General features: G+C 37.9%; 1 protein-coding gene across 13 annotated transcripts in view; it reads left to right on the forward strand.

The window, feature by feature from the left end:
* The window catches only part of VEZT (vezatin, adherens junctions transmembrane protein), a 35,711-nt gene that overhangs the window by 541 nt on the left and 21,740 nt on the right, over nucleotides 1–13,430 (forward strand). For 3 of the 13 annotated variants that reach the window (XM_058191414.1, XM_058191410.1, XM_058191412.1), the window contains exons 2-4: nucleotides 1,497–1,543; nucleotides 8,325–8,397; nucleotides 8,964–9,098. In XM_058191414.1, coding sequence (XP_058047397.1) covers nucleotides 1,497–1,543; nucleotides 8,325–8,397; nucleotides 8,964–9,098 — 255 coding nt within the window. Of the gene's footprint in view, nucleotides 1–1,496; nucleotides 1,544–7,016; nucleotides 7,127–8,324; nucleotides 8,398–8,963; nucleotides 9,099–12,169; nucleotides 12,307–13,430 lie in introns of those variants that run through there. The other 10 variants (XM_058191417.1, XM_058191418.1, XM_058191413.1 and 7 more) reach the window with 9 other exon arrangements.

Below are 13,430 nucleotides of genomic sequence, written 5' to 3' on the forward strand. Positions count from 1 at the left end.
AGGTTTCACACCAGATCTCCCAGAAATAAAGCGTATTTGCAGCGGGGTAATACTACTTGCTTTCAGCAAAATATCCTCTGGAAGCATAAGTGCTAAGCATTTTATTATGACATATTTTAGTGGACTGGTCTTTCTTCATGATGTATGAATTACCACGAGAATAGAATAGAATAGAATTTTTTATTGGCCAAGTGTGATTGGACACACAAGGAATTTGTTTTGGTGCATATGCTTTCAGTGTACATAAAAGAATATCCTTTTGTTTATTTGTATAAAACTTTTGTGTATTATCTACTATCTGGGACTCAAGATGGTTTGCAATCTGGAACCAAAATAACACAACAAACATGCAACTACACTAATAAAAACTAACGATATTAATTGATTTGCTAGAAAATGTTAGGGGACTTTTTAGCCTGATCTACCCAAATCCAGTTAATGGGATAGAAGTGATAGAATTGATAAAAACAAAGATGATTATTTGAATTACGTTAGTTTATAAGTTTTAATCTCTGTATATAAAAGCTCCCTATGATATGCCAGATGAGGCTGTTTATTTGGAAAAATGTTAGTAATAAGGCCAAAAGTTTTTCTGCTGTTGTCTCCCACATTCCCTCTATAATAAGGCTCACTAGAAGAATATAATTGCTTTGGAAATACTACCAATTTTAAATTGCATGTGAACAAAATAATCAAAAATGTAAACATCACCTTTGTATTAGTATTCATGCAACAAGTACTATATAAGTATGTGATTAGTATATTGAGATATACTAATGCTGCAGAAGCCTAGATTGACTAAGTTATTAATGAGATGATCCCTTTCTCAAGGTTACAATTCAAAATACATAATGCAAAGAAAGGAGGGGGCAGTATTACAGTATAGTGATCAGCTGCAATAAAAAGAAGGTAGTGTAACAGAGTGGCTGTTGGCTGGGCTACAGTTGGATAAGACACAGGTCTGCAGCATGTTAAAATGGCTGCTGTTAAGTAGTTTATGATAATGAATGTAGCTTAAGGTATAAGTAATGCATTACATTATTATATATTCATTATTTTGATAATGGTATTTATACAGTATTGATTAGAGACAGTACTAATGTTTAGCTAACTTAGACTTTTAAGGAGAAAATGTTAACTGTGATTTGAAATATGGATGAAAGAGCATGTTTAAATTTTGCATCCAAAGCTAAATATAGTGTTAATAAACAATTGCAAATCACATCAAATTATTTTTGTTCAACATATTTTCTGTCTTAAATTGAATACTTAATACTAAGGTATCTACTGTACAGTATTGTTACTTAGCTTTCTGCTTTGCTCTTCCTATATTCATGAAAAAAGTAGCCATAAGGAAGGCATTGGAAACTTCTAATGTCAGTTAGAATGGTTTATAGATTAACAAGCCATCATTATGATTTTATAGTACTATTCAGATATTAAACTGTTAGTAATCTATATTGGGTTTTTAAAAAGTGCATTGTGTATTTGTACAGCCCAAATATCCAGAGGACCTAGCTGCCTACTATGGGAACTTACATAGGTCTGTATATCCAATTACAATTGCTTAGTTTCATTCTGGAAAAAAATTTATCCGATAAGAATATCTCCCTCAGAAGATATAGTTGCAGCATCCATAACAGAATATGAAAGTAGACTGTAGTTAACTAAAAAATGGAGAAGGGAATTATTGAGGATGAGAGCAAAAATGTCCAAGCTTGAAATGGCCCCTACTGACATGTAGAATAAAAAGCAAAATGCATTTGATGGTTTTTCAAACCATTCTCAACGTTATAGGATTTTTTCCAAGATGCATTTCTTTTTGAAGAATACCATTGCTAGGATTGTTGCTTATAACATTGCTAATAAACAGGTCTTTAATGTGTATTTACTCAAGAGTCAGAAGTTTTACATTTTATGCTGTGATATAATTTATTGGGTATTTTTCTTGGTGTGTTTATTATCCCAATTATTATAATATTTTAACTAGATTTTATGCTTCTGATTAGTGTTAACACAGAAAATTAAGTGTAAAATTAGCAAATTAGATTTATGCAAACTACGGTACCTGTCAAGCTTGACACCAGCTGATAGTAAATCATAATTCTCTAAAGCTTATTCAGCATTCAGCTTCACTGCGGAAGACTCTCGGATACAATTTGGCTAGGTTATTTATTTATTTATTTATTTATTATTTAAATTTGTATACCGCCCTTCTCCCGAAGGACTCAGGGCGGTTCACAGCCAGATAAAATAGACAATAATATTACAATATAAATACTATTAAAATACAATTAAAAAACTTATTCAATTGGCCGAAATTAAAATTTAGAATAAATGATAAAAAACCCATTAAAAAACCCACAAATTTAAAAACTAATCCAGTCCTGCGCAGATAAATAAGTGTGTTTTAAGCTCGCGACGAAAGGTTCGGAGGTCCGGGAGTTGACGAAGTCCTGGGGGGAGTTCGTTCCAGAGGGCAGGAGCCCCCACAGAGAAGGCCCTTCCTCTGGGTGTCGCCAGACGACACTGTCTCGCTGACGGCACCCTGAGGAGTCCCTCTCTGAGAGCGCACGGGTCGGTGAGAGGTATTCGGTAGCAGTAGGCGGTCCCGTAAATAGCCCGGCCCTATGCCATGGAGCGCTTTGAAGACGTTCACCAGAACCTTGAAGCGCACCCGGAAAGCCACAGGTAGCCAGTGCAGTCTGCGCAGGATAGGTGTCATATGGGAGCCACGAGGGGCTCCCTCTATCACCCGCGCAGCCGCATTCTGGACTAACTGAAGCCTCCGGATGCCCCTCAAGGGGAGCCCCATGTAGAGAGCATTGCAGTAATCCAGACGAGACGTCACGAGGGCGTGAGTGACTGTGCACAAGGCATCCCGGTCTAGAAAGGGGCGCAACTGGCGCACCAGGCGAACCTGGTGAAAAGCTCTCCTGGAGACGGCCGTCAGGTGGTCTTCAAAAGACAGCCGTTCATCCAGGAGAACGCCCAGATTGCGCACCCTCTCCATCGGGGCCAGTGACTCGCCCCCAACAGTCAGCCGAGGACTCAGCTGACTGTACCGGGATGCCGGCATCCACAGCCACTCTGTCTTGGAAGGATTGAGCTTGAGCCTGTTTCTCCCCATCCAGACCCGTACGGCCTCCAAACACCGGGACAGCACTTCGATGGCTTCATTGGGGTGGCCCGGTGTGGAAAAGTACAGCTGGGTGTCATCAGCGTACAGCTGGTACCTCACACCGAAGCCACTGATGATCTCACCCAGCGGCTTCATATAGATGTTGAACAGAAGGGGCGAGAGAATCGACCCCTGCGGCACCCCACAAGTGAGGCGCCTCGGGGTCGACCTCTGCCCCCCCGTCAACACCATCTGCGACCGGTCGGAGAGATAGGAGGAGAACCACCGGTTAGAATATTCTAATCCTTTCCTTCTGCCCTTCTGAGTGAATGAATATTCTGGCAGGTCTCTTAATGGACTTGAGAAGCAATTGAGATAAGTTTGTATAATGGTTCTCTCTTGTCTAATAACCAGTTGCTCTTTGTGAGTTTCAACCCTAATACTTTTCCTATTTTCATTTCTCCTTTGGCTAGAGCTGGAAAAAATTACCCCTTCTCAATCCCTCCATTTTATGTCACGGAAGGGAATGTTTCTATCTTTTAATTCCTCAGAATTAAAAAATCTCTGGAAGGTCCAAAGACCTTGATTGCCACTCACATAATTTGGACTTATAAAGATGTTACAGATGGAACTATTAAAGGAGATGTGGTACTTGAATGTCATCTGCCATATCTCAAGTATATTCAGTTTCTGGATAATTTTTACAGTAGAGCAAGTATTCAAATCTACCCATCCTGTGCTGACAGTCAAAATGCCTTCTAAACTGAATTATTTTCCCCTGTCCATTTGAATGGAAGATTGTGTTCCAGGACCAGGAGAACAGTGAAGAACTGGATATATTTTAATTTGTGCTGTTAGAGGAATGCAATAAACAGGACATTCAGCTTCCTAGCCAGTTGAGTAGAAAACTGAAATCCAGTACAAAGAGACATGATCCCCAACAATAATCAGGGAGGGTCTTTCTGATATGAAGTCAGAAGAAAAATTGTAGAAGTCCTTGGCATGATTCGGTTGATCTTTAAGGAGGCACAGAGAAACTTGATAATTCTTAGACAAAACAAATTCTCTGAAAGAAGAGAAGACTTGGAACTGTTTATCAAAAAGTGCAGGTGGCAATCATAGTTGGCCTGAAATGACTTCATCCAAGTGGAGAATGAAATGAGTTATTATATAACAAATCCATGGAGAAAGGATCATGCCCATTGTCTTGCTGCTAGATTACAATGAAGCAGTGAAAGTATTGTTCTGAATTTGCATTTGTCCTCCTTGCTTCTACATTTGGCAATGGGCAGAGGACAACTAAGGCTGTACATTCAGTTGTAGAAATACAGCTTTACAATCTTCCATGAAGATTGGATTGGCCAAACTGTGATTTTGGAAAATTTGCTCAATGACCAACAGCTGTTTCAGAAGCATAGGAGAAAGCAGAACAGACCATCTGCCAACAAAATAGCATTGTGAAGGTCAGAGTTTATGTCCAAGAAAAACATCCCAAGGGGAGAAAATAGAGCAGTCCAGATAGCTTGCTGGTGAGAAATTGGCATGAAAAAAGCATGACAAGAAAAAGATACAGGCCTTGACATCTCTAATGCAAGGCTGCCAAAAATCGCCGCCCCCCAAATGGGTCATTTTGATTTATCCCCAAGGCGGCAGTCACAGATCTGATGGGTGACCAAGGTCTAGGCCTTCTCCTTTCCAAATACATCAGCCTCCTCTGGTAGTTGGCAGGCAAGGTTGAAAGTTATACTTGCAGACAAGTGGTAAATGATGGAAATGTGACTTCTAGCAGACTTAGTTTTGCATTCTGGACCATCAAAAGTGTTTTTGTTGTGGCATCAATGAATATTGACTAGCTTGATTTTTATCTTTAATTTTAATTGAATGTGATGGGTTCTTAAATTTTTGTAATTTTATGGGGGTGTATATTATTTTAATTTTTGGGCATATTTAAATCAGTTTTTTAAGGGTTGTTTTAATTATTGTGTATGCTTGTATTTTATCTGCCTGCTCACTGCCCTGAGTCCTTCGGGAGAAGGGCGGTATACAAATTAAAATATTATTATTATTATTATTATTATTATTATTATTATTATTATTATTATTATTATTATTATTATTATTATTATTATTAATATGTGGATTCTGAAGGCCTGTGGCTGCTCCAGCAACAGGAATGCTATATGGGGACCCTCAGTTATGATACAGTTTGTCCCACGTGCCGGGTAGTTGGTTCATCATCTGGCTTAAGTTCTCATGTTGGAGCAATATATTGCCAACATCATAAATATTTATTATATTTGACTTTATATGGCTATCTCTCTTGATAACTAACTTGAGGTCTGCAGCTTAGTTAAATTTTTGGTCTCTTGTGATGCTAATGGAAGGAAATAATAGATACTTGAGAAGCTAGTTCCTATCTCAGTCCTCATCACCCCCATTTATGACTCTAGTCAGGACAATCACGTAATTGAAATGCTTAGGTCTTTAGACTAGAACATGGTTTGTGACAATATTTATTATTCTTTATGTATGTTTTCAACATTTGTATGATTTGTTCATTTGCTGAGGATAATTTTTATTGCCAAGATAATTTCTTGGAGCATATTTATTAAGCAGTTTTAAGGGAAGATAAGTGTGTTTTTTGTTCTTGAAATCTTGTATTTAATTATTATGTTGACTCTGAAAAAGAGATTTTGAATGTTTCTTCAGGTGAATCGTAACATAGGTAGAAAAAGGTTGATATTCAGAACTGTCTAGATCATATATATGTTTCTGGCAATGTGTGAAAAGCTGACATTGTATAGAATCCCTAGGACAGTGATGGTTAACCTTTTTGGCACCAAGTTCTGAACCTGGAGCACACGCACATGCGTGCATGCACACACACACTGGAGTACCAGAACCTGGAAGAGAGTGGCTGGCAGGTGTGCATGCGCGAGGTGGCCAGCTGCTCTTCCAGGTTCCATCACGTGCATGCCCCGGAGCAGCTGGCAACGGGGCACGTGCCCACAGAGAGGGTTCTGCATGTCACCTCTGGTACGCATACCATAGGTTGGCTATTATGGGCCTAGGAAATATATAGAATGTGTGACATTTTAGACAAAATATGAATGTCTGTTATTTTAATATACTATATACTTTCCCTAAGCATTGTAGATAATACCTAGGCATTATGCAGAATGGCAAGACCTATTCAGGCAAAGTAATGAAAAGAGTCATGAAATGAAAAGACATGAAAAGCGTTTCTATGTCTTTCTTGAAAAGACATATATGAAAATGAAAGAAGAAATGCAAAATAAAAAAACTTTCTTACTAAAAACCAAATATTGACCTATTTGTTGCAACAAGGAAGACTAGAATGGTATTTTACACTTTGCTGATTTGCCTTTTGGCATTGCATAGATTGCCTGGGAAATGTGTTAAATGTTAAGCATTTTATACTTTGGTACTTCCCCATTTTTGGCATTTTACAGATTTCCTAGGCATTCTATAAAATGCTTCATTTCACACATTGATGGTAATATATATATGTCCAGTGTCGCTCTCCCATACTTATCTGAAATGAGATTTGAGGAATTTTCTAGCTGATAAGTAAACCAAGATGATTATGTTCCAAGAACGCATGACTAAGTCTTTTAAATAGAATTGCTTGGCAAGAGCTGCAAAAGATTTTATTGAGGTGCATCATTTCGTTTAAGCATCAGCTTTCTAAAAGCCTTTCATATCTTATCAGCTGATGTTGGGTTCCTCCTATTGCCCAGGAACAGAAGAAACATCTTAGTGAGCTGCTTCTGGCTGCTTCTGCTTCGATGCCACAAAAATGTACTTGGATGCAAGTATAGGTGCAGTTTGTCTGATTTATACTTCAGATTTTCAGCTCCAGTCACCCTGGAGAGACAAGTAGAAAGAAATGGGGAGGTGGAAGAAATTCTCTCTGATGCCCTGGAAGTGTATTTAAGAGAAAGGTGGAATCATATTTTCCAGGAGACAAGATTCATTTTGCCTGTAAGTCTTGTGGACATGTGTTTTAGCATAAACTTTCAGCTGCATTTATTTTAGCAATTAAAATATGTCTCACAAGACAGGTGAAGGTAATTCTTGAAGAGTGTTATTTAATTTCTAACTTTTGATCCATCTTTGCTGTGGCTTTAAACAAGGTTTTAATAGTCTTTTAATATGTAGCAGTTTATAAATTTATGTAATTACACATTAATAAAAAGATTAGGTGTGCAGGAGATAAATTAGGGTGGAGTAGGGAGGAACTAATGGAGAAAGTCTTAGTCATTTCCTTTACCTTGCATCAGCTGAAATGTTCTTGGTATGCCTTAAATATAGGCAGTTATAATAATGCATTTGTTCGCTGTTCATGTTTATATCTTAGTTTCAAATTAATTTTTTAAAAACAATATGTTTATTCTTTTTTATAGAATGCATTCAGTATGTTAAATAAAGGGATGTTAATGTGAAAAAAGCAATAGTAAACTTTATGTTTTTTTTTAAATGCCCTTTTCATAATCTTTTGTGTGCTTATTCTACCTGCTAACTTTTATTTTTGCATTGTAGTTGAATGATTATTTCAGTTTATTTAGAAGCATTTAGTCTTTATTCATGATATTATAGTATAACAAATCTAAAACAAAAGAACAATTGGCTACAGCATCTTATTATAAAAATATTTGTATAGCTTTTTATTTTGCATATTTAATGACTATTCCAATGTTAGACTAATTCAGTGAAGTATAATATGAAATGCTAACTGAGGGCTTTGGCAGTTATGCATTATCCTGTTGCCATGATTAAATATATGAAAGGCAGTAACTAATATGAAAATTATGTATATGGTGTATCTGCTTTTAATATCAACTAAATAGTAGCTAGAAAATACTAGTAACTAGAAAAATGGATTATGGGAATGAACTCTGGGAAAGGAGGGAAAAATGCTTCCTAGGAAACAGACAAGAGAGCATGAGCCCCCAATAGCTGTAATGGTTAGAGAAATTTTTTTTAGGAAGGACCTACCCTAATGGATCAAGCAGTTAAATGTGGCAGTGGGAAATTTTGTACTTTCAGACTTGCAAGATTCTATTAATGTAGCTTTACAATAAAGTAGATTTAACTCATCTAGTCATGTTTGATTTCCCAGATAGGCTGACAAAGTCATAAATGTCCTGCCTAATTTTTTCACCTCTCTTTTGTACTTAAGAAAGCCTTCCCAAAGTTCTATGCACTTCTCAATCTCATTGGAGGAACTCCTCCTTCCAGGAATAGGTCTACAGGTAAGTCCTCAACTTATGACCCTTCAGAAGTTATAACTGGTCCACTGCAGCATTCCCACAGTCACATGATCAAAATTCAGGTACTTGGCAATCATAATATATTTGCAACAGTTGCAACATCCCAGGGTCATGTGACTGCCATTTGAGACCTTTCCAGGGGCTTCCAACAAAGAAAGTGATAGGGGAAACTGGATTCACTTAATATCCACGTGGGTCGCTCAGTGACTTTGGGGAAGAAGTCATAAAACTGGATGCAACTCAACAACTACGTTGCTTAGTGATGGATGTTTGGGTCCTAAGTTGCGGACTACCTGTAGTTCCAATAGAGAACAGGTTTTCTTATACTTAAGCTAGATTCCCTTTATGTTTTTGCAGTGCTGCTGTTGTATAGCAAAACATGCAGTTGGCTTTTAAAGTAGCCTCACCAGTGTCATTTCTTGAGATTTTTGTTTCCAAGATGCATTGTTTTCATCTAATGTTTTGTAATATTTCAGTAAACTATAATAATTATTTCCAGCTCTTCTTTATAAACAAGCTACTTATTTTTTTTTTAAATTTCATTTTAGAATTCACCACTCTATCAGTACTTACAGGATCTGGGACATACTGATTTTGAAATATGCTCACCATTGTTGCAGAAGTCAGAAGAATGCACATCCAAAGAGGGACCAAAAGAAATGGATGTAAGTGTTATTCAGGAGGTAGGTAGGTAGTGTTATACACTATATAATCTGCTGTGGAAATTTTGATAACAGGCATCTGTTTAAAAATGTATTATCTTTACAAAACTTGCCCTATGTTTGCCTGTGAGCACTGTTGGCGACATTGTGTATTTGTTGGCTAATGCCATTGATTTTGGATCTATTATGCCAGTTTTTCAGAATTTTTAAGGAGCTACTAAAATCAAGTATTAGACATTGTATCTTTGCTTGCTGCGTTTTGGGGTGGTTGTAGTAATTGGGAAGACACTTACTACTTTTTATTGTTTTATCCATGTTATTAGACCTTAATATTGTGTTGCAATGTTTGCAGTTGTTCTAAAGGAGCTCAGTCTCATCTAGGAGATAGTTAAGGAATGTTTTCTTCTTTAGCAGCAGCCAAAGCAGAAGAGATCAGTGATTTGAAACCAAAAGCAAGCATTTTGTTGACAAAAGAGAAATATAGACTATTGTGAAATAATAAGCAGTTCTACCAGTTTTCATAATTTTTTATTCCAATTTGACTATTACCAAAATGCTATTTCCATTTCTTTAAAGCCCATAGTCCAGAAATAAAAAGATGGATGGGATGGATGGGGGGGGTGGGGGGGGTGGCAAATAAGAAGTCTCAGGTACCAAAGTCTTATTGAAATGGCCATGATCGATTAGATTGGAATCATTAATTAGATTGGAATGCATGTGTGTAGAATGAGGAAAAGGAAATGATGTTTTTGGAAAAGAAAAAATGTAGAAACTCCAACTGAAAGTTCTAAAGAACTCTTCGATTATTAGGCTCCTTTATGTACCATATTTTTCAGTCTATAAGATACATCCCCCCCCCCCGAGGTGAAATGGTCCTGCTTCGGACCGGCTCGCCCAATCCGGTAGCGATGGTGGTGGGTGGTTCAGAGAACCGGTAGCAAAAATCCCTGGCCCCGCCCCCTGCCCCTGCTGAGCCACACCGTCATCAGAGGTTTGTTTTTTTTTACTTTTAAAAGCAGTTTTTCTTCAGCCGAAAACATGCCTTTAAAAGTTAAAAAAAAGCCTTTGGTGATCCTGTGGCTCAGCTGAGATTGTCAGAATCCTTTAAAAGTTTGTTTTTTACTTTTAAAAGCAGTTTTTCTTCAGCCGAAAACATGCCTTTAAAAGTTAAAAAAAAGCCTTTGGTGATCCTGTGGCTCAGCTGAGATTGTCAGAATCCTTTAAAAGTTTTTTTTTTTTTTTTAACAACCTCTTCGGCTGAAGAGGTTGAAAAAAAAAAGGTTTTAAAAGGCTCCTCTGGCAATCCCAGCTGAGTTCCTCATCACCAGAACTTTAAAAAACATGTTTTCTACAAGCTCTTCAGCTGAAGAGCTTGTAGAAAACCTCCTTTTAAGAGGTTCTGGGCTATGATGAAGCACTTACCTTTATTACTGCTCCTTTCCGACTGGGAAAGCCATGTTTTACATTAGTTGCATCAGCTAGCAACTGAATCTGCCTGCCTGCAATCCATCTCCTTAGTCAGCAACTTAATCTGCCTGCTTTGCTGGCTGAGGAACTCTGGGAATTGAAGTCCACAAACCTTAAAGTTACTAAGGTTGGAGACCCCTGATCTAAAAACTATAAATAAAATAATAAAATAACTACACAAACATAAAAAATCTCACAAAGCTGTATGTGGCATTTTGTGTGTGTGTGTGTGAGTCAGTTGTGTTGTGTTGTGTTGTGTGTGTGTAAAATGTGAAAGTTGGTTTTTGGTACCTCTTATTGTTTTGTATACTTTGTTATTTTTATTATTTATCGTTATTGGCCATGCCCACCCATTCATCTGACCACCAAGCCACACTTACCAATTAAGCCACGCCCACAGAACCGATAGAGCAAATTTTTAGATTTCACCCCTCCCCCCCCAAAAAAAAATGTGGGTGGAAATGTCTGTGTGTCTTATAGAGCGAATGTTGCTGAAGCCCCACCAGCTCCCACCCACCGGCCTCTGCCTCCCAGCAATTTGCCTCCTAACAGCAAACAGCCTGGTCAGCTTCAGCGCAGACTGATTTAGCACAAGCAGCTGATTGGCGGTTGGATTGGCCTCCTCTCTAACTTCCAGGCTGTGGGGATCGCTGCCACCGTGCCTTCCATTTTCGGCCTCCGCACATCCTGTTTTTGGCTCATTCCAGGCGGTGGGAATCGGCGGCACCACCGCCTATCGCCGGCAGTGGTGGCGATCAGTGCCAATAAGTGGCAGCGGTGATCTGCACCTCCTGAAAAGGGCCAAAAATGGGACATGCAGAGGCTGAAAATGGGGCACGGAGCCAAAAATGGGTTGCAGGGATGTCAGAAATGGGGTGTGCGGAGGCAGCAATGAGCAGCGGTGATCCCCCCAGCCTGGAAAAGCTGATCAGCGGTATTTCGGGAGGCTGATCCAACCACCAGTCAGCTGCTCATGCTAAATCAGGCTGTGCTGAAGCTGACTCCTTTCTGTTTGCTGCAAGGAGGCAAATTGCTGGGAGGCAGAGGCAGATTTTTTTTTTCTTGTTTTTCTCCCCAAAAGCTAGGTGTGTCTTATGGTCCGGAGCATCTTATAGTGCGAAAAATAATTGCTTTTTTGAGAAAGTAATTGCTTTTTTGAGAAAGATTGATCAGTGGTAATCTCCAATATATTTATATTGGAATTCAAGGATCCTAAGCTTTGTTTGTAGTATGTCTATTTATTCTCTGGTTGGCGATACAATACAATGCAGGCAGAACTGGAGTCTACATGGGTTTGCCACATAGCTAAGGTATCTTCATGGTACAAAATTACCCACAAAATTACTGGTTCTTAATTTCAGGTATTTTTTCCTGGGTTCTAGCATTACCGTTCCAAAACGTAAGTTCCTATGGATAATACAACCCCTGCAGGTTGCTGTTTTTGTTTTAAGCAAAATACCAACTATACTTATCTTGTGAGACTATAGATCAGAAATCTGGAATCTAATTCCCTGTTATTTTCTTGTAGTTAAAAATAAGCTTATTGTATACATCAAGTTCAGTCTGAAGGCTTTCAATTTAAAATATATATTTGGAGTAAAAACAAGATCTGTTCATTTTAGCAGATATAAAAGGAGATGATGAAAACTCTGATGGATTGCACGAAAAAGAAGAGAATCAATTCAGTTTAGTGGTTAAAATACCAAGTAGAAACTGAGATCTGATCCCACTTTAGGCTTGAAATCCCAGCTGGGGACTCTGGGTAAGTCACACTGTCTCAACCAAACTCACCTCGGAAGGTGGTGGTTGTGAGGAAAATAGGTGGAAGGAGTATTGGGTTATGTTCCTTGAATTACTTATAAACATAATTAAGAAGGATTAAAAAAATCTAAAACTAAAAAATACAGAAATAAGTTTTAAAAAAAGAGTTGCAACTGTGGCCATATCTTAAAAATGAAGGATCTGTCATATACCCAGTACATTAAGATCTGGGCTTGTATTTGAGATTTGGATTGGTGATATCCATATCATGTACAGTCTGTTATATTAGATTGAAGAGTCTGAGTGGGATGCAGTATCAGTAAAGTTAGGCTAATAGGCACAATAACAATCTTAAAAATTGTTTGCTTGCAATGTAATAAGCACAGTAAGTTTATCAATTTTTATTTTTGCATAATTTCTAAATTCTTCTGTTGGGAACATAATATATTGGCTAAAAATACTGTATCATGCCACTTTTGTATCTGCTTAATACAGTTATAGTCAAACTGATGCCTTTTTTTCTGTATTGCTGAAAACTGAAGCTGCAGTTTCCGTTAAATGATAGACAATTGGGAACAAATGTGAGAGCCCTCATTTGTTTTTAATATACCAGAAAAAAAAAATCTTCTATTCAAATTCTGGAAATAAACCAATCTTTCTGGAAATCCTGGGCCTATATATCTTGATGATGGCATCATACTACCACAGTACATCACTTCAGCTGCCTCCCCATTCTTAAAAAATGAAAAGTATAGTCAGCATATGACAAATGTCGGCACCTACCAATTTATCTGTGTCTGTTTTTATTTCTTCTCCTTGTTCTCCCAAAAAAATTTTCAATGACTTTATTACTTACAATTTTGAAGAGAAAATAAAAATAAATAGTCATACAAATACAAATTTAAAAAGATACAGAGTTGAAAATCCTACTTGGATTTCAGCATGGAGCATTTTCAGTCAGCCCCCAGTGTTTGAGAGGGAAGCCTCTTGATCTGGGGCTAGTTGAAAATACCCTGAGCCAAAAGCCAGCTTTGATTTCAGCACAGAGCTTTTTCAGCTAGCCCCCAGAGGCAAAAGGGAATCCTCTCACCAGGCAACAGGTTCCCCATTGACTTTGGGGAAGTC

Source organism: Ahaetulla prasina, chromosome 7, assembly GCF_028640845.1.
Source record: "Ahaetulla prasina isolate Xishuangbanna chromosome 7, ASM2864084v1, whole genome shotgun sequence".
NCBI lineage: Eukaryota > Metazoa > Chordata > Lepidosauria > Squamata > Colubridae > Ahaetulla > Ahaetulla prasina.